This window comes from Eretmochelys imbricata, chromosome 10 (assembly GCF_965152235.1).
Source record: "Eretmochelys imbricata isolate rEreImb1 chromosome 10, rEreImb1.hap1, whole genome shotgun sequence".
Lineage (NCBI taxonomy): Eukaryota > Metazoa > Chordata > Testudines > Cheloniidae > Eretmochelys > Eretmochelys imbricata.
Genome location: NC_135581.1, coordinates 43370022 through 43390661, shown reverse-complemented (window position 1 = coordinate 43390661; position 20640 = coordinate 43370022). Strand labels below are relative to the sequence as shown.

Sequence of the window (20640 nt, the reverse complement as noted above, 5' to 3'; positions counted from 1 at the left end):
TAATAATGGGCTCTTTGGTCTAGCAGAGGAAGGTCTAACACGATCCAATGGCTGGAAGTTGAGGCAAGACAAATTCAGACTGGCAATAAAGGGTAAATTTGTAACAGTGAGGGGAATTAACCACTGGGGGTCGTGATGGATTCTAGGAATTAAGGGTCGTAGTGGATTCTAGGCATTATTTTGGGGGCAGTTCTCTGGCCTGTGCTATACGGGAGGTCAGACTGGCTGATCACAGTGGTCCCTTCTGGGCTTGGAATCTTTGACTGGCAGGTGACATTACAGACACCTGGCAACATTTTCAAATGCACCTAGGCGACTTAGGAGCCTCAGTTCCATTGATTTGAATGGGGTGTAGGTTCTCAGGTGACACAGATGCTTTAAAAATGTTGCTCCTGCCCCCAATTAATGGAGAGGGGAAGTTAATTTAATGCCAATAGTTTGCTGAGCACTCGCTGGTGGTGTGTGGAGAGCTGGCTGGTCCCACGATGCTGGTTCCTCCTTGCTACTTCCAGCAGATAAATTGCATCAAAAGAAGCTAAAAATATATTGAATGCTTCCCTAATGTCATTCTTCCATGTTTGTGAATGTTGTAGCTGCCAGGGGCCTGGGAGCTGGGCTGGGCTGTGGGGAGTGTCTGTGTGATAGTCTCATGGGGGATAATGAGGGATGAGCACAGTGGAAGAACTAGAATGGAACAGTATTAGCATTTGGCCCACAGTGGGAAAACTGGAGAGAACCTCTGGTTTCAAATGCTGGGTCTTTTGTTAACTCTCAATTCACTCAAACACCTGACAAACTGGTGGGAGAAAAGCTCTTTTGTTAAAGGTCCAGCAGTCCCATCTAGCTAAGGGCTGAGTGAGTTCCCAGTCCCCATCTCTGGCTCCACACAGAGGGACCTCCTGCCCTATAGGGAAAATACGGCAGGCCATTCCTGAGACCCTCTCTCTCTCCTTATGGAAAACAAGCCACAATTCCGGCCGCCTGTATCCACTGAGAAGGGTCAGGAAAGGGCACAGGCCCCTTGGTAACTGATCTGGTCTGGACAAGTGTGTGGAGGGGAAGTGCTATCACCGGTTGGCCAGTGGGACCAGGTCAGAGCTGTGCCCAGTGGGCAGGGCACCGGAGGGGAACTCAGCAGACCTGCATTCAGTTTCCTGTTCAGCCACAAGTGACACTGGGCAAGCCTCTTCCTCTCCCCAATCCTGGGGTTTGCTAGAAGCTGGGGATATATCAGTTGGAAGTGATAGAGGAGGAAAAATACTTGGGTTATTGTTTCAGAGTAGCAGCCATGTTAGTCTGTATCCGCAAAAAGAACAGGAGTACTTGTGGCACCTTAGGGACTAACAAATTTATTTGAGCATAAGCTTTCGTGGGCTAAAACCCACTTCATCGGATGCACTGGTTGATCACAGGATGACTGTGAGCTGTCAATGTGATGCAGCCGTGAAAAAGGCTAATGCAGTCCTAGGACGCATCAGGCAAGGTATTTCCAGTAGAGACAGGGAAGTGTTAGTACTGTATTGTTATACAAGGCACTGGTGAGACCTCATCTGGAATACTGTGTGCAATTCTGGTCTCTCAGGCTTAGGGAAGATGAATTCAAACTGGAACAGGTGCAGAGAAGGGCTACTAGGATGTTGTGAGGAATGGAAAACTTACCTTAGGAGAGGAGACTCAAAGAGCTTGGCTTGTTTAGCCTGACCAAATGAAGGCTGAGGGGAGATAGGATTGCTCCCTATAAATACATCAGAGGATAAATACCAGGGAGGGAGGAGTTATTTAAGTTAAATGCCAGTGCTGACACAAGAACAAATGGCTATAAACTGGCCAGCAACAAGTTTAGGCTTGAAATTAGATGAAGGTTTCTAACTCTCAGAGGAGTGAAGTTCTGGAACAGCCTGCCAAGGGGAGCAATGGGGGCAAAAAACCTAACTGGCTTCAAGACTGAGCTTGATAAGTTTATGGAGGGGCTGGTATGATGGGACTGCCTACAATGGCATGTGGCCCATTGGTGGCTGCTAGCAGCAAATATCCCCAATGGCTGGTGATGGGACACTAGATGGGCAGGGCTCTGAGTTACTAAAGTCTGGCTGGTGGGTCTTGACCACATGCTCAGGCTTCAGCTGATCACCATGTTTGGGGTCAGGAAGGAATTTCCCCCCAGTCAGATTGGCTGAGACCCGGGAGTTTTTTTTGCCTTCCTCTGCAGCATGGGTCACTTGCAGGTTTATACTAGTGTAAATGGTGGATTCTCTTTAACTTGGAGTCTTTATATCATGATTTGAGGACTTCAGTAACTCAGCCAGAGGTTAGAGGTCTGTCACAGGAGTGAGTGGGTGAGATGCTGGGGCCTGTGTTGTGCAGGAGGTCAGACTAGATGATCATTCATGATGGTTCTTTTTGACCTTAGAGTCTGTTAGTTTATGAACTGTAACTTGGCGGTAATAGCCCCTCCTCCAAGGGGCTGATGTGAGACCCCATGAATGGCTCTGAGGTGCTCAGATGCTCTGGAGATGAAGGCCATACCAGACACTTTGGTCCCCTCTGCCCTGGCCTGGCAAACTGACCCTTCTGCTCTGAGCTGGGTGTGAGTGAGGTGGCCGTGGCCCAAGGCTCTGGCTGTGGCTTATAAACACTAACAGCCTCTTCTCACAGGACATCAAAGGCCAGTACTGGACTGACGATGATTCGGATGGAGACAATGAGTCAGAAGAATTCCTCTATGGAGTCCAGGTAAGGAGCTGGGTGATCGGCTGGCTGCCCCTGGGGGCCACGGTGTGGTGCTGAAACTGGCGTGGCGGTGTTCGAGGCCCTCTGCTGTGTGCCAGGGCAGCGTATCCAGTGGGATTGGCATGGGGAACTTGTTCTGATTGCAGTGGAGGTCAGTGTCTGGAGCTGTGACAGTCTCACTGCATGGCTGGGAGGCAGGTGTGGCGATGCCCCTCAGTCCTCCCCCGCAGCTCCCACTGCCAGGAAATCCTGGGCCTCTGCCAGTGCATCTGAAGCCTGAGCTAAACCCTGGCCCCTGCCCCAGCCCCCAGCTTTGTCAGTGCACCTCAGTCCTGACCTGCAGCCCCCACTGCTATATGCCTAGCTGGGGCCCAGTGCACTGATGCTGGCTGTAGCCCCTGTCTGAACTCCCTCCCCTCCTCGCTCCTGCGGTGTGTTGCAGGGGACCTGCGCGGCGGATCTGTATCGACACCCGCAGCTGGATGCTGACATTGAGGCGGTGAAGGAGATCTACAGTGAGAACTCTGTGTCTGTCAGGTGCGTAGGGCAGACGGGACTCAGCCCCGGGCAGCAGCTTCCTCCTGGTTGCCCCATGGGGGCTGCACTGACTGAGCCGCTCTCCTCCCTGCACTGGTGAGCGGAGATCACAGCTTGTCCATTGAGGGCAGCACATTCCCTGCATCTCCTCATTGGGATGCCAGGATGGGGAATACCCAGAGCCCCTGCTTATGCGTCAGAGATGGGGAGAGGAAGAGGATTCACACTGGGACAAGAATCTGAGCTGCTAGGATGGGGAGGTGCAGAAAACCCACCTAAAGTGCTGATTGGCGCTGGGATCTGCACCCCAGGCTTATGTGGGAGCTTGTCGCAAAGGGCGGAGATGGTGCCAGCTTTGCTGTGAACCATGCCCTCTTGGTGAGGGTATGAATGGCCCAATCAGAAGTAGAGACAGGTCCAGGCTGCATTTGGATGCGGGGTTGGTCTGGACCTCTCTCTAGTCAGAGGGAAAAGAGTCACAGCCATGAACAGTCTTCAGATATGTTGAAGGTTATAAAGAGGAGGGTGATCAGTTGTTCTTCATGTCCGTTCAAGGTAAGACAAGAAGAAATGGGCTTAATCTGCAGCGAGATATAGGTTAGATATTAGGAAGAGCTTTCTAAGGGTAGTTAAGTGCTGGAGCTTTGTAAGACCAGGCTGGAGAAACCCGTCAGGGATGGTCGAGGTTTGCTTGAACTGAATTTCACTCCCAGGGCAGTGATTCTCAGAGCCATCTCCCTGAATCCTGTCCCTGGCTGTGCAGTGGGGCTGAATCAGCCAGCACCCTCTGGTGCCATGGGCCTGCGTGGGGAGGAGCTGGTCCTGAGAACAGAGTGTAGCCCCCTCCCTGAGAGGGGCAAGCACGTCTGGGGAGATGGGAAAGCTGCTGAGCGGGGCCCCCCCGACTCGCCTCCTGCCTAAATACAGGGAAAGATGCAGGGGCTCTTGCTCCCCTGCTCTGAGCAGCAGGAGCCGGGAAGTCTGGAAAAGGGGAGGAGGGAGGGACTAGACTTGGGAGGCATTGTGGTGGCCTGGGGGAGCCTGCTATTCTTCCCCTGGTGAAGCAGAACAGCAGTTAGCTACGGAAGGCAGGGCCATTTACCCGGGGAGAGGACCAGACGCTTCTCAAATGCATCTAACCCAGGGGCTGGGCTCTCAGAGCCGAGCAGGGGGATCCGTCAGGACTGTGATTTAGTTGGGGCTTGGTCCTGCTTTGAGGAGGGGGTTGGACTAGATGACCCCCTGAGGTCCCTTCCAACCCGGATATTCTATGATTCTATGATATGTGTGGCTGGGCCAGAGGCCCCCGATTCTGCGAGATTTTCTTCCAGACTTGCTAGAGTATACATGGCGTGTCTCCCCTGTGGGGGGAGGGGGCAGAGGCGATGAAAGCTGTGTGCCCCGGGGAACGGCCGTTACAAAGAGCCAGTCCTGTCTCTGCCTAGAACCTTCCCACACCTTTTGCTGGCCTAAGTGCTGCATGGCGCAAGTGGGGCCCGGCTCTGTGCTGGGGTGTTGGGGAGGCAGGCGTTACGCCTGACCCAGGCTGGGGAGTCTAGCCGAGTGTGACTGATGTGCTGGGGGCCTGGGCGAACGCAGAGGCCCAGGAGCGCCAACGGTCATCGATCCCCTCGGGTTCACTCCCCTGCCCCTGGGAATTGGCTGGGTGGCTTTGGGGAGCATGGGGCACCAGGCCCTGATTGCGTGAAGCCCCTTGACCGGGCCAGTAAGGAAGGGAGGTGCTTTGGTCCCCCTGCAGGCATGACCAAGGCAAGGCAAGCTCTGGTCCTGTGGCTGTCCCTAGCCCCTTGTCTGAGACCTGGAAACCTCCAAGGGGTCTGGGTCCTTCAGGAACAGGCATCTCTGCTGGACTAGGATTTCATGAGGAGGGCCGGGCCTCAGCCAGGACGTTTGGGGCCAGCACAGATCTGAGTTTGGGGTGCCTGGGTGAGGGTTGTGGTTTTTCCCAATATAGAGATTGGAGGTGGGCCTGCACTGAGACACCTGGGCTTTCTTCGGGTGTGGCTGTGGAGTTTGCACCCTGCCCCCATCTCTAATAGAGACAGGAACTTGTGCCATCTGGATCCAGATCTAGGAGCTTGGCAGGGGGAGGGGGGTTTTGGACCCACCATTCCAGTTCTCCTCCATCCTGAGTGAACGTGTTTGCCTCTGGTGGGAGAGGTTGAGGCTCTTGGCTCCCGTATCAGTCTAGCCTGGAGAGCCCCTGGCCCAGGAACATGCCCCTGCCCATGGGAGCTGTCTGGAGCAGGAGCTGCCTTTTCCTGACGTGTCTGTAGCGCAAGATGGCTCTGATCCCTGAGCGGGGCTCCTAGGTCCTACTGCCATGCAAATAACACCAGCAATCCAGGATGGGATTGTGTCCCATGGGAGCATGGCCAGGATCAGCCAACGGGGGCCTGGCCAGCTGTGCCCGAGAGGGTTGTGGGGGGTTGTGGGCCAGCAGGCAGTCTATGGAGGTGAGTAACTGGTTGCTCGCATCAGGGCTCAGTGGAAGGGCTTTGTGATCATTATTAATTATTGGGAGCACCTAGCGGCCCAGGCCTGGCAGAGAGCCCCAGGGTGCTAGGTGCTGTACAGAGAGAACCAATGGACAGACTCTTCCCCAAAGAGCTATGACTTGTGATTTCCTGCTGCATGGGCCAGGCTGGGCCTCGGTGCGGAGTGCAGATGTTTGCTGCTCATCTCAGTGAGAGATCATTGCATCATTTTCCCACATACCAAACGTGGTGTGAGTGTTCTGTGGGGGGGCTGCAGGGCCTGTTTGCCATGGTGGGGCTGTGGGAGGGTGTGTGCCGTGGGGGGCAGTAGGGCATGTGCGCCATGGGGGGGCTGTGGGGTGTGTGCTGTGGTGGGACTGTGGAGTATGTGTACTGTAGGGGGGCTGTGGTGGGTGTCTGTGCTATTGGGGGGTTGTTGGGGGGGGGGGAGTTGTGCCATGAGGGGCTGTGGTGTGTGTGTGTGCTGTAGGGGTCCTGTGGTGGGTGTCTGTGCCATGGGGGAGCTGTGGGGTGTTTTTGGTATGCCTGTGAACACCCACATTTGTACAACTGGTTTATAAATCCCCTGCCAGGAGAGGCGGGCTCTCGATGCTCCTGGGCGCTGGCTGGTGGATCTGCCCCAAGGAAACGCTGATCCCAACAGAGCTGAGTGTGTGGCTCTGGCCCAGCCCCTAATCTTGCCGTGTCTCTTTGCAGAGAATATGGGACCATTGATGACGTGGACATCGACCTCCACGTCAATATCAGCTTCCTGGATGTAAGTGGTGCTGGGGCTCTCCGCGGGCGGTTACATGTGCTCCCGCGGCTCGTTCTCAGTAGTTGGACGGTCCCATGCACGACCCTCCCGTGTGGGTAGGAGCTGGCAGTCAGACCCGCTGCCGCCGGACGGACAGCTCCCTCTCGGGTCCCAAGAGGGTCTCGCATTCCCCCGTGGCCGCAGAGATCTGATAAAGCTCTACCTGTCCCTGTACAAACCTGCCCGCTGGTCAGGATGAAAGTGCCCCGTCTCCAGAGGATTTGTGTTTGCAAAAAGCTTGGAAAATACAAACACGCTCGGTCTTAGATCATTAGAGTTCCTGGGCTGAATCCAGCTGTGCCTACTCAGCGTTTGCTCCTGCTTTACTCGGTGGGTGTAGATGTCCGTTCCCTGTGGACACTCTTGGCTCAGGGTCACAGCGCAGGCAGAGGTAGATAATGGGCAGTTAGTGGCAGGTTTTGCGAGTTACCCGGAGGTTTGGGGGCGCGTAGAAGTGGGATCCCAGAGGTGGGGGTGGGGACGCTTTGAGGTCTGACATAGCTCAGTGCAGAAGGGCTGCTGGGGAGCGCTCAGCCATAGCAGCAGGGAGACGTGGGAGCTCTCCTGCCAGAGAAGCCAAACCATCGCCCTGGAGCAATGACAGGAACAGTCGCAGGCCCCTGGCAGTGGCCACCAGTACTGTGGCCAGATACCGGGCGCACGCCGATGCTGCTGCTGAGTGATCGTGCTGATGGGCTATGAGTGCTCAGCCCTTCCCAGGATCAGGCCCTCCTTAGGCTGCCCTCCAGTAAGGAGTGGGAGCCCTCAGCTCTCGCTGCCCTTCCCCAGCTCTGCTCTCTCTGCAGGAGGAGGTGTCGACGGCCTGGAAGGTACTACGGACCGAACCCATTGTCCTGAGGCTGCGGTTCTCCCTCTCCCAGTACCTGGATGGACCCGGTGAGTGCCAGCCTACACTGGGGGGACAGAGAGAGCGACAGTAGGGCAGCACCACACCTTGGCCTCAGCAATTCATCTGCTGCCCAGGATTCTATCCCCTGCCCAGCCCACAAGCAGAGGGCAAGCTAGGGCAGAGGGTGATTGTTCGGACACCCCCTCATCCCTGCTCTGTAGGGAAAAGCATGGAGCATGCTGAGTCAGACTGGCTCAGGGAAAGGGAGCCTTGCATCATGTGCTGAATAGTCATGGCAACATGAACAGCCACAAATAGCCTGTCCAGCATCCCGGCCAAAGAAATGGGTATTCTGGAGGCAGTGTGGGCTAGTGACTAGAGCACTGGACTGGGCCTTGGGAGACCTGGGCTCTATTCCGAGCTCTGGCCTGCTGGGTGACCTTGGACAGGTCACGTCCTCGCTCTGTGCATCAGTTTCCCCATCTTGTAAAACAGGGATAATGAGGCTGCCCTCCGTTGTAATGTGCTTTGCGATTGACTGAGGAAAGATGCTCTGTAAGAGCTCAGTTTTATTATCACTACACTGCAGAATCCACTGGGAATAATTAACCACGTGATCTGTGGGCCACAATTATCCCTGGCACAATTCTGCAGGCTCCAGGGGTAGCTTGGTCCATCTGTGGTGGGGGTGGCCTTTGCAAACCTCCCTGGACTATGGCATTCCCAGTGGCTATTGGGACTCTGTGGAGAGGCACCTGGACCCATTGCATGGATATCGACCCAATCCCCTGGTTTGCAATGACCATCCAGGGCTTCAGGACTTCCCTGTTCCCAGGCTCTCCAAGGGGATGATGGGAAACAGCCCCCATGGTACCTGCCAGCCCTTCTCCCTGGCCTGGGAGTCGCAGGGGTTGGATTCCCTAGGGGTGGAGGTGTCTGTGCTTCCACTCCTCCAAGTCCCCTGGAAATTGTGCAGTGCTTCCGAGGCGTTGCGGGGGTTCTCGACCTGGAAATTGCCCTCATGTGGAGCAGCCAGTGGGTGTATCCTCCAGGATGACAGGTTGGACAGCGTCAGAGCCTTTGTGGAGGGAATCCATTCAATCTGTCTAAACTTGGGCAGCGATTTGGCTTTCCCCTCCCTATTTGCAGCACCACAGAGTGCGATCTGGCCTAGTTAACACTCAGCTACCAAGGTGTGTGGACTCCAGGAGCTCTGTAGCTCAGCGATCAGAGTGTTTGAAATCAAGGAGAGGGGTGCCTTAGCCAGTCCTTTGACTGGGAGACCACTTGGGAGGAGCCATGGGCTGCTGGTGATTCAGTGGGCAACATTCTGTTCCCTGAGTCAGCCCTGGGCTAGTTGCCTGCAGAGGTGTGGGGGGCCTCCTTGTGTTTATGGCCCGTTCTGCAAGTGCCCTACACGGCTCAGTGTGGGTGTGCATGGTCAAGCAGCTGCCATGCTCTACTCAATGGGCTGGGTGAAGGGATTCCTGTCTGTGGGTAAAGTGCCCCAGGAGGAGGGGAGCTTGGTATTGATGTCAGCTGACTCTGATCTCTCTGCAGAGCCATCGATCGAGGTTTTCCAGCCGTCTAATAAGGAGGGGTTCGGATTGGGTCTTCAGCTGAAAAAGTAAGGCCAGTGAGCTTGTCACCAGGACATACAGTCGGGGCGTCTTCCCCTAGGCCAGTGCAATGCTGGGGCCAGAAGGGCTAACACAATCTTGGGCTGTATAAACAGGGGAACCATGAGTAGGAGCAGAGAGGTTACTTTACCTCTGTATCTGGCACTGGTGTGAGTGCTGCTGGAATCCTGTGTCCAGTTCTGTGCCCACAGTTCAAGAAGGATGGTGATACATTGGAGAGGGGTCAGAGAAGAGCCACGAGAAGGATTAAATAATAGTGACAGACTCCAAGAGCTCCATCTATTTAGCTTAATAAAGAGAATGTTGAAGGGTGACTTGATGACAGGCTAAAGGACCTACACAGGAACAAATACTGGCTAAAGGCTTTTACAGTCGAGCAGAGAAAGGTGTAACAAGATCCAATGGCTGGAAGTTGAAGCCAGACAGGTACAGCCTGGAAATAAGATGTACGTTTCTAACAGTGAGGGAATGAACTATTGGAACAATTTACCCAGGGTCATGGTGGATTCTCCATCCCTGGCAATTTGTAAACCAAGACTGGCTGTTTGTCTACCAGCCCTGCTCTGGTTCACACAGGGGGTATCAGGGATGTCCCCTGGCCTGGGTTGTAAGGGAGACCCGGCAAGATGATCACAACGGTCCCTTCTGGCTTTAGGATGCTGGACTCTGTGAGTGCCTGTTAGTGCAGAAGGGGCAGCCAGGCAGGATACAGGGTTGGCAGGTTGTATTTATGTTTATTGGTCTGAATTTCTCACAGGCCTTTTTAATGCAGTGAGGAGCCCTAGCCAGGGCTGAAATGCCATGGGATCTGGACTCTTGGGCTCCCATCTCTCAATGGCTCCCTGTCAAGTTTCCTCCCCCACTCTGAACTCTAGGGTACAGATGGGGGGACCTGCATGAAAACCTCCCAAGCTTACTTTTACCAGCTTAGGTTAAAACTTTCCCAAGGTACAAATTAATTTTATCCTTTGCCCCTGGAATATCCACTGCCACCACCAAACTCTAACTGAGTTTACTGGGAAACATAGTTTGGACACGTCTTTCCCCCCACAAAATCCTCCCAACCCTTGCACCCCACTTCCTGGGAAAGGTTTGGTAAAAATCCTCACCAATTTGCATAGGTGACCACAGACCCAAACCCTTGGATCTGAGAACAATGAAAAAGCATTCAGTTTTCTTACAAGAAGACTTTTAATAGAAGTAAAGAAATCCCCTCTGTAAAATCAGGATGGTAGATACCTTACAGGGTAATTAGATTCAAAACATAGAGAATCCCTCTAGGCAAAACCTTAAGCTACAAAAAAGACACACAGACAGGAATAGTCATTCTATTCAGCACAATTCTTTTCTCAGCCATTTAAAGAAATCATAATCTAACACATACCTAGCTAGATTACTTACTAAAGTTCTAAGACTCCATTCCTGGTCTATCCCCAGCAAAAGCAGCTTACAGACAGATACAGACCCTTTGTTTCTCTCCCTCCTCCCAGCTTTTGAAAGTATCTTGTCTCCTCATTGGTCATTTTGGTCAGGTGCCAGCGAGGTTACCTTTAGCTTCTTAACCCTTTACAGGTGAGAGGATTTTTCCTCTGGCAGGAGGGATTTTAAAGGGGTTTACCCTTCCCTTTATATTTATGACACTCCCTGAGGCCAGAATGTTCCACAGGAGACAGACATGAGCACAAAGCCCAGGGCACTAGGGTTCCTTTGGATTGCTGAGGGGTTTGCTGGGCGGGAGCCATGGTGCTGTGCTGTGACCAGAGCGATTCGCCAGGGGACGGATGGCACAGGGGATTGGCAAAGGGCTGTGGTGCCATGCACCTGTCCATGCTCCAGCCCACGCTGAGTGGAGACTGTCACCATCTGGTGGAGAGCCATGCAAAGTGAGCTGGTGAGCTCCAGTCACTGCTTTAGATGAGGTCCCTGAATTAGAGGAGGTCCCTGATCCCCATCAGACCTGACCCCTAGTAATGTTCCAGGTGTGGCGTTCGTGCCCTTCCCTATAATCCGAGCGCTGGCTGGCTGGCCTCATCCGGCCTGGGAAGTCACCTCTGGCTCTTCCCCCCAGGATCCTGGGAATGTTCACATCCCAGCAATGGAAACACCTCAGCAACGATTTCCTGAAGACCCAGCAGGAGAAGCGGCACAGCTGGTTCAAGTCGAGTGGCACTATCAAGAAATTCCGAGCGGGCCTCAGCATCTTCTCTCCCATCCCCAAGTAAGGCTCCCGCTGCTGACCTGGGACTGTCTCCGGCCCAGCTCCCTCCCTGAGCACGGCTCTCTCTGAACTTTGGTCCCAGGGTCGTCCCCTACCCCCGTCAGTTCCTACTCTGCGTTTAGTCTGTCAGTGTGCGTGTGGTGGGACTCACATGCTGCCTGGCCCTCTGCCACGCCCACAGGCTGCCGGGGGAGATTTCATTTGCTGCCTCGTCAGCCCAGGAGCCTCCCTGGGCGCTGTGCCGGACAGGAGTCACTGCCATGCTCTGTGCTGCAGCCCACCTGTGCCGGGATGCTGGCTGGGCTGGTGCTGTGTCAGTGCGTTCGTTGGTGCTGTCCCTGACGGCGTCAGGCCTGCCTCTGCTCTGCTCTTTGGGATGTCCTGTGCCAGGCAGGCTGCGCCAGGGCACTAAAGGCCAGCGAACTGTGGACAATGCTCAGCCATCCCCTCCTTATTGCTGGGGGGTGGGTAGAGCTCACCAGTGGCTCCCCGGACCCCGCAGCCGGTGAGTCTTGCAAGAGGGGGAGGCACAGGCTGCCTCGGTGGCACTCCCAGCTCCTCTTGGCCCGGGAGCAAGCGACTGACACTGGGAGCATGCTCAGGCCTCCACAGGCATGCAGGGGGCACTGATCACCAGGCCCTGGGGCTGGCACCCCTTCTTGCTGCTCTCCCCCCCGAGCCAGCACTTTATGACCCCTGAGCTGTGCCGCTGGCTCTGTCTGCGCCGGACTGGCACAGGCCTCCAGACGCTGCGCTGCTCTCCCCTTGCCCATACTGCGTTACTCCCCACCCCGCCTTCTCCCCGTGCGCTGGCTGGCCCCCTGGCTGGCTCATGGCTCCCTCTGTCTCCCCAGGTCTCCCAGCTTCCCCATCATCCAGGACTCCATGCTGAAGGGCAAGCTGGGGGTGCCAGAGCTCCGCGTCAATCGCCTTATGAACCGTTCCATCTCCTGCACCATGAAGAACCCTAAGGTGGAGGTGTTTGGCTACCCCCCCAGCACCCAGGCAGGTGTCGCCCCATTCAACATCCTGGTGGGTTTCCTCTGCGTCCCCCTGCCTTGGCTCTGGGTGGGTTTTGCTCACACTGGTCTGGAGCGCGCTCCCCCTGCTAATGGTCATGCAGGTTTGCCTCCCACTCTTCCTCACTTCAGCATCTGGGGGGTTCCCCGGGGCACAGGCCGGCTCCCCCGCCATGGTCACCAGGCAGCCTGTTGAAACGAGGCCTGTTCAGAATACACTGTGCGTGGCAGCAGAGCTCCTGGCCCTGCTGGGAAGCAGCCGGGCAGCTCCAGCAGATCCTGGGGCCAACAGGGATAACAGCAACCTGGTTTGGCCTGGCACCTGCGCCGCCTGGAGCGTACCATTCCTCCATCTCTCCCGGATGGGGCTGCTCTCCTGGGGACGTGTGGCTGCACTCGGGCTGAGATAGCACGTGCTATTGCTTGCCAGCACCTCGCCGTCTGGGAGCTGGGAGCCCTCCCTTCTTGCCAGTGGAGCAGCCAGGCCCTGAGTCAGTGTCCTAATGCACCCTTTTCCTGGGGCATGTCTTCACTGGGAACTCAGCAGCAATGATATGACGGGCCCCTCAGCCTAAGCCGCCTTCTGGAGCGTGGCCCTTCTTCCCCTGGGACACAGGCGCTGGCTTTTATTTTCCCCCGGGGGATGCTCCACCCTTGCTTCGCCCCTGGCCCTGCCCCCACTCCACCCCTTTCCCCAAGGCCCTGCCCTCGCCCCACGTCTTCCTGCCCCCACTCCATCCTTTCCCCCGAGGCCCCCGCTGCTTGCTGCTCTCTGCCCTCCCCCAAGGGCCTCTGCCAGCGGCTGAACAGCTGGTTGAAGGCCCCACCAAACAGCTGATCGGTGCTGATAGTGCTGAGCACCCACTAATTTTTTTTCTGGATGCTTCAGCTCCGGAGCATCCAGAGAGTTAGTGCCTATGCGCCAGGACCTCCTCTGGCTTAGCTCCCTAGTTCCCTTGGCCCGGGAGCCACTCTCCCCTCCCTTCTGCCGAGGGTGGCGAGAAGCAGGGGCAATTAGCAGAAGAGCTCTGCCCCGGGATGGGGTCTCGGTGCACCCTGGCACAGTGCCTGCTGAACCACCCCAGGTGGATATCACCCCTTGGAAGGGTGCAGTAAGGTACTGGGGTAGATGAGGAGCAGAGCCCAACATCCTCAGCCATCTGGCATGAGATCCCATGCGGCAAAGGGGAGGGCGAGCGCAGAGCCCTCTGGGCTGCTCCCCCCTCTGCCAGCCTACACTGAGGGGCACAATGGCCCATGGGCCAGGAATGGAGGGTAACGTGGCTGGGTCGGGTTTGTGTGCCCTCTGCAGGTCGGCGGCCATTGCAAGAACATCCCCACGCTGGAATATGGATTTCTCGTCCAGGTAAACCACGGTCGCTAACTGGGGGCCCCTGAGAACTCCTCGCCTGGCCTCTCCTCCTGCTTGCCCCCCTCCAGCCTGGCCCCTTTCATAGGCGGCTGCTGCCTGCTGGGAGAGGCCCAGGTGTGCTAGGCCCTGGAGACAGGGCCTTCTTGCTCTCGACGCTTGTCTTGGCTAGGAGCAGGGTCAGGCTTAGCTACCAGGAGCCAGCTGGGCCAGCCTCACTTCATTGCCTTTCCCTTGTGTGGATGCAGGTTAATGCCTTGAGCTCCATTTCTCCACTCGACCTAAACTCAGCTGAGCTCCCAGGTGAGACCAGGCCTCAGGCTGGGTTGGAGGGCGAGGGCCCTCTCCGGTGGAGGAAAGGTCTGTTCTGGTGGAGGAATTCAACCTCCGGGGTGTCAGTCAATAGGGAAAAATCTTTGATTAACCCCCCTCCATGGGGCCAGTCCTGGCTTTGCAAGGCTACAGTCCTACTCTCATGGATGTTCCTGGCACATGGGCAGCCCACAGGCTGCTGTCTTTGGGGACAGAGCCCCATCCGCAAGGCCATAGCGTGGTCTGTTTGCACTCCTCCCCACGGTGTCTGTGATGGTGTTACCGTCACAGGACAGGATTCCCTCAGCCAATAAGGGATTCCCCTGCCAGGCCTTGTCTCACCAGGAGAAAAGAGGTGTTTGTAACACGTTAGGTAACATGACCCCAGAGCCTGGAGCGGCTCTTCCCAGTGCGCTGGGTGTGGTGGGTCAGAATCCTCAAAGGTCCCATCTCTGAACCCCTAGCGCTCCCCCCAGATCTGTGGGTTGCAGGGCAGCTCTCCACTCTGCTGTGGGCTGGCAGCATGGGGGACTTTGTTCCTCGGAGCTGAGCCAGCAGAGCTGAGCATTTCCTAGCTGACCGTTTGAGGCCTGGGGAAGGGCGCACTGGTCAGCATTCTTCTACCCAGTGCTGGCTGCTGGGAACTCTCCGCCTGAGCCATGGTTCCCACATTAACACAGGTATCTGGCCTGACACGCAGCCTCCAGGGAGCGAGCTGGCCACGTGTTCAGCCCTGCCCCGTGTGGTACACACCTCCAGGGAGCCGAGACATGACCCTGCCTAAGCAGGGCCAGCTCTGCTGTTTTGCGCCCGCCCCCACCTGTTCTGATCCTGCCCCTTGAGTTGAGAAGTGGTCTGGTCCTAGCTCAGATAGAGGCACATCCTGGGGGTAGCTCCGTGGGAGGTGGTGAATTCTGCCCAGGCAGGAGCCCAGGTCAGCAGGTGGGACAGGACAGAGACAGCTCAGTGCTAATAAACGGCCTGGACCTGCCGTTTGCCCCGGGATGGGAAGTGTTGCCTGGTTTGGAGTATGCTCATCCTGTGGCTCAGTGTGGAGAGGGTGGCTTGTGCTGGGGTGCGTGGGTGGTCCTGGCTCACTACGGCCTCGCTGCACAGATAATGAAGTATGCAGAGCAGCGGATCCCCACCCTGAACGAATACTGCGTGGTATGCGACGAGCAGCACGTCTTCCAGAATGGATCCATGCTCAAGGTACAGAGACCTCCAGGCCAGCATCCCCTGGAGCACGTTTGTGGTAGGGCTGGTCACCAAGAGGGGCCATGGGGACAGTTGGAGGCAGGTCAAGTGCTGATGTCCTTTGGATTGGCTGGCACTGGGAGCGCTCCTCGTTGCCCCTTTGTGCTGCTGGAGGCAGCAAAGGGTGGAGCCCTGGCGGCTGGGGCTTTTACTAACCTGCCCCAGTAAAGGATGGAAACTGGTAACTTGGAGGCGGGGTAATGAGGCAGGCGAAGAGAAGTGCAGTGATTGGTGGAAGGCGATGTGGGAGGAGCCAGGGCCCTTTAAATTGTGCCCAGCACGCACCCCACCCCACTGAGGGAGTGGGTGCAGAGGGAGGTTTGCCATGGTTCAGAGTGGCTGTAGCTGGTGGCAGCCCTTTGGCAGTGCTATGTGCCAGGGGCACAGCCAGCGATGCAGGTGGGTTTGATCCCAGTCTATGATCACAGGGGTGCTACCAGGAGCCAGCTGGGCCGGCCTCATTGGCCTCCCCTGCCCAGCCCAACTGTCCCCTGGGAAACCCTCCAGTCAGAGAGAGACTGTCCCCACATGCTGGGATTCTAGCGGGTAAGTTCAGCATTGCTCCCTGCCCAGCATCTCGCGCCCACAGGGCCCTCTTCGCCAATAGCCAGGCTATGGGGTGTGCGGGCTTTGCTGCCCCTCCCCCCTGGAGTGCAGCAGCTGCATTGTGGTGGTGATGTGTGTGCGGGGGAGCAGAGCCTGTTCTGCTGCTGCCCCCTGCTGGCTGACTCCTAACTAGCATGGGAGTATTAACCACATGCCACTTGGCCCCACCCAGCTGACAAGAAGGCAGAGCGTAGGACGGGGAGTCGGGGCCCTGGGTTCTAATCCTGTCTCTGCCGCAAATGGCTGTGTGACCTGGGCCAGTCTCTTCTAGCAGACTTTTCAAAAGTGGCCTCTGAGTTTAGGTGCTTCAGTTTTTGGGTGCCCAGCCTGCGTCCCTTAGGCCTGCATCTTGGGGTGCTGAGCACCCCCACCTCCAGCTGAACTGAAAGATTGGTTGCCCTGTATCTCTGCAAATCCAGCCCAAAGAACCTCAGACTGAGGACTTAGCAACCGATCACTCAAAGTTAGAGGGCATTCTTGAGAACACTGGCCTCAACTGTACCCAAGCCTCAGTTTCCCCACCTGTCATAAGGGGATGGCGCCTCCCGGGGAGTGTGAGTGCTAATGAGGGAATGTGTGCTGAGTGCCTTGGATGGCTGGTGCTGGAGCGGGGAGGTGGCCTGTTGTGACATGTAGCTGTAGCTGCTTCTGTGTCCAGGAGCCTCGGAGCGGTGCAGGAGCTGCATGGCCGGCTTTAACAGAAACAAAAAATATTCCCAGAATGCACCAGGGTCTCTATGGGAACAGGTTCCAGGGGGCAAATGCTGCAGTGCCAGCCCATCTGGGTTGCTAGGATGCCTGGGGGCTGGGGCAGGCTTGCTCCCTGCGGTACCCGCTCCTGGCCAATGGTGAATGATTCCAGTGCTGGGCTCAGTGTGGGAGGCTGGGGCATGGGGCTCTCTCTGACCCCCCGTGTCGCTCTCGTCTCCCTGCAGCCGGCTGTGTGCACGCGGGAGCTGTGCGTCTTCTCCTTCTACACCCTGGGGGTGATGTCTGGTGCAGCGGAGGAGGTGGCCACGGGAGCAGAGGTACCAGCACTGAGCAGAGGACATCAGCAAGGGCACAGGCAGAGAGTTGGGGGGCGGGGAGCCCTGCGCCCGGGGGAGAGCTGTTAGGGAAGGAGCAGAGTGATGGTGTCGCAGCAATGCCATGGCAGGTGAGAGTCCCTCGGCGTGCCTGCTCCCCTGACAACCCCAGCCCAGAGGGGTGCTGAGCTGAGCATCTTGCCCCGCCTCGGCTATAGCGGATACCTCTCCGCACCCGATCAGGGCCCTGCTTCCTGGCAGGGCTGGATCTCGCATCAGGGCCTGATCTCGCACTGGGGCAGTGGTGCTTCCTTCCCGCCCTCCTCCTCCTCTCAGTCGCGCTCTCCCCGGCCCAGGTGGTGGATCTGCTTGTGGCTATGTGTCGGGCTGCCCTGGAGTCCCCACGCAAAAGCATCATCTTCGAACCGTATCCCTCCGTGGTGGACCCCAGCGACCCCAAAACACTTGCCTTTAACCCCAAGGTAAGCGCCTCATCCCACCGCTGCGAGCGGGGCCCTGGGCTGCTCCTAAGACCACGGCGGCGAGCTCCAGCTGGGGGCGCGACTCCCACTTGGGAGGGTCACTGTGCCGGGGTGTGGCGGCCTGTCCCTTCTCACTACAGACCCGGCTGCTGCCGCCTGAGGCCAGGGAGACGCCGATCGCTCTCCTGGAGCTGGGCTGGCTCGGCAGGGCCTCGTTTCGCGGTCAGTCAAGAAGGCAGTGGTGACCCCAGGCCATTTATACCCAGACATTTCCAGGTGTGACTACGCTCTGGGGGAGGAGACAGACGTCCTCCTCCCACACTCCCATTGGGTTCAGGGAGTGGGGTGACTCTGCCCGGGTGCAGGAGTTGGACAGAGGGACGTAGGAATTGCCAGAGCAGATCTCAACAGAGTCTAAGCTCCTGCTGACAGCCACCGGTATCCATGCTACCAACCTGCTGTGGCCCAAAGCCAGACTCCGGAGCACCCCCGTGTGAATGGGCGGGGATTGCGTCTGATCCGCCTCCCACTCACCCTGTGGCTGCAGTGCAGTTACGATTTGCACTGGTGCAACTGGGCGATGAGGCCAGGGGTTCCCTTGACAGGACTCCAGGGTCCCCAGGGAGCTCTGACCCCTGGCATCAGGCTGGGGGCAAGGAGGACAGGCTGGGTACGTGCCCGTGTGTGCTGTGCCTGACAGCTGTCTCTTTCCCTTCCCACACTGCAGAAGAAGAACTATGAGCGTCTGCAGAAGGCCCTGGACAGCGTGATGTCAATCCGGGAAATGACCCAGGTATGGTAGCTGGTGCTACCAACACTGGGCCTGGCCTCAGGATAGACCCAAAATCCAGGCCCCTCTCTGATTCTCTCAGCCCATCCTGCCCCTCAACCCTCACCCAACGGGGCGGCTGCTTGTGTCACCTCCTCTGCAGCAAGGAGACATTCTTGATGTTCATTATTACTCCTAGGCCCGCAGCACTAGAGGTCCCAACTGAGATCCAGGCCTCAGCGTGCTATGCGATGCACAGCCCCAGAGAAAGAGCTAGGCTCTTTCCCAAAGAGACATGACCTCTCCAAGGTCAGGGGCAGGGCTGGGAGTACAGCCTGCTTCTCCTGAGCCCCAGGCCAGCGTCCCAGCCCCTAGGGAGCCAGTGTCCTAGCCACGGGGCACTACTGCTGAGCCAGGTTCACTTTCCTTTGTCACCCTCCTCTCCCCATGGAAGGATGTGGGCTGCAGACGCTGGTGACAGAAAACCCAGTGGCCTTGGCGCTCCGACTTAGTTATGTGACTTTCTGACTGAGATGCGCTCCTTGGTGTCCTGTGCCAGGCCCCAGCGTTAGCGCTGCCCTGTTCTTTGCAGGGCTCATATCTGGAAATCAAGAAGCAGATGGACAAACTGGACCCTCTGGCACACCCTCTCCTGCAATGGTAAGTGCTCCATGTCCTGCCGGGCTGTGGGAGAGTGTGGGCAGAGGTCGGCGAGGGGCTCATAGGATGGATGAAATGCCAGGGGGTAAAAGCACCGGCTCACAGAGGGGACCCAGTGACACTGCCCCTGGGATGAGCAATCTGGGAACAATGAGGGTTTGAGCTTCCCAGGCAGCACAGAGGCACAGTCCCCAGGGCACGGAGTGTCAGACCCCATGGTTAGTGATGTTGTAGAAGCATGACTCTCTCTCTGGGCCAATATCAGATGTACTGCCCAGCCTCTGGTTCTCCCGTGCCACCATGAGTGGCTAAAAGCTGTGCTGCTTCTCACACAAACAGCCCCTGCTTGGCCCACTAGGGCAGCATGGGTCCCACGGTGGGCAGATGGGCTGGAAATTTGTCATAGTCTCCGGCCCATTGCCAGACACAGAGGCACCAATCCTGCAGGACTGGAGCCATGCTATCTGTGGGTTGGGTGCTGGTTTGAATTGCTAGTGAGCCTTGAAAGGCAACAGTTGAGAGGAAACACTGTTCCCCCTGAGATCATGTGGCATGGCTGGTTCGTTTTTCTTTTCTCTGAAGATTTCAGGACACCCCACTGGATGGGTGGGGGTCTGACTTGCCAGGGCAGGGGGTGGGACACCATCCTGGATGGGCTGGGGGTCTGACCTGTCGGGGCAGGGGGAGGGGCGCCACGCTGGATGGGCTGGGGGTCTGACCTGTCGGGGCAGGGGGAGGGGCGCCACGCTGGATGGGCTGGGGGTCTGACCTGTCGGGGCAGGGGGAGGGGCGCCACGCTGGATGGGCTGGGGGTCTGACCTGTCGGGGCAGGGGGAGGGGCGCCACGCTGGATGGGTTGGGGGTCTGACCTGTCGGGGCAGGGGGCGGGACGCCACGCTGGATGGGCTGGGGGTCTGACTTGCCAGGGCAGGCGGCCGGACACCATGCTGGATGAGCTAGGGTCTGATTCAATATGTGAAGAGTAGCAGCCGTGTTAGTCTGTATTTGCAAAAAGAAAAGGAGTACTTGTGGCACCTTAGAGACTAACCAATTTATTTGAGCATAAGTTTTCGTGAGCTACAGCTCACTTCATTGATGAAGTGAGTGAAGTGATGTGAAGAGTGTGGACTGGTCTGATCTAACATGTCCTAACCCCGCAGTTCTAACGGCCTCTTTCTCCTCCCTAGGATAATCTCCAGTAACAGATCTCACATTGTCAAGCTGCCTCTCAGCAGGGTACGTGGCCGCTCCCCTTTCAGGGTACGATCTCTTTCCTTTTGGGTCAGGCTGGCTGCGTACCACCATTCCGTTCCCTCCTGCATGCCCAGTGAGCGCAGCCCTGCTCCGTATTGCCACAGTGGGCCGGAGCTTCCCTAACCCCCATTCCCAGCACAGCTCCCTGGCCCACGTGGCTGGAGCCACCTGCTGTGGGGCTCAGAGGACCAAGGCCAAGCATGATGCAGAATGCACAGAGCCTGCTCCCCAAGAGGGAGCCTGTGTGCAGATGGCAGGAGATCTGCCATGTGACAGGAAGCAAAGGAAGCCCCCCTCCAACTTCCCCTCAGTGGTAACTTCAACAATGGGAAGCCTTAAGTTCCCTTCCTTCTACAAGCTCAGCTGGTCCTCAGACCTGTAACCACCCAACCCCTCCCCTCTCTCCACCACTGGGAGCTCCTCGGCCTCTTTGACGCTCCGAAGCCTCACCTACCAGCAACCCCCCAGCTCTGCCCATGAGCAGCCCTTACTGTGAGTGTGACTCAGCCTTGCGTCAGGCTGGCACCCTTCCCATCCTGGGGCCTGCAGTCCTCTGATACAAGCTCCCCGTGCCCCGAATGTGTCTTGTTCCCTAAG

General features: G+C 57.2%; 1 protein-coding gene across 1 annotated transcript in view; it reads left to right on the top strand.

Annotated features, from left to right (window-relative positions):
- PARP6 (poly(ADP-ribose) polymerase family member 6) overlaps window positions 1–20640 on the top strand; it is a 66581-nt gene that overhangs the window by 19813 nt on the left and 26128 nt on the right. The window contains exons 2-15 of the mRNA XM_077828838.1: window positions 2656–2733; window positions 3173–3267; window positions 6483–6543; window positions 7389–7479; window positions 8993–9059; window positions 11141–11290; window positions 12145–12322; window positions 13622–13675; window positions 15107–15202; window positions 16789–16881; window positions 17235–17360; window positions 18088–18153; window positions 18722–18789; window positions 19977–20025. Of these exons, the coding sequence (XP_077684964.1) occupies window positions 2656–2733; window positions 3173–3267; window positions 6483–6543; window positions 7389–7479; window positions 8993–9059; window positions 11141–11290; window positions 12145–12322; window positions 13622–13675; window positions 15107–15202; window positions 16789–16881; window positions 17235–17360; window positions 18088–18153; window positions 18722–18789; window positions 19977–20025 (1272 nt within the window). The remainder of the gene's footprint in view (window positions 1–2655; window positions 2734–3172; window positions 3268–6482; window positions 6544–7388; window positions 7480–8992; window positions 9060–11140; window positions 11291–12144; window positions 12323–13621; window positions 13676–15106; window positions 15203–16788; window positions 16882–17234; window positions 17361–18087; window positions 18154–18721; window positions 18790–19976; window positions 20026–20640) is intronic.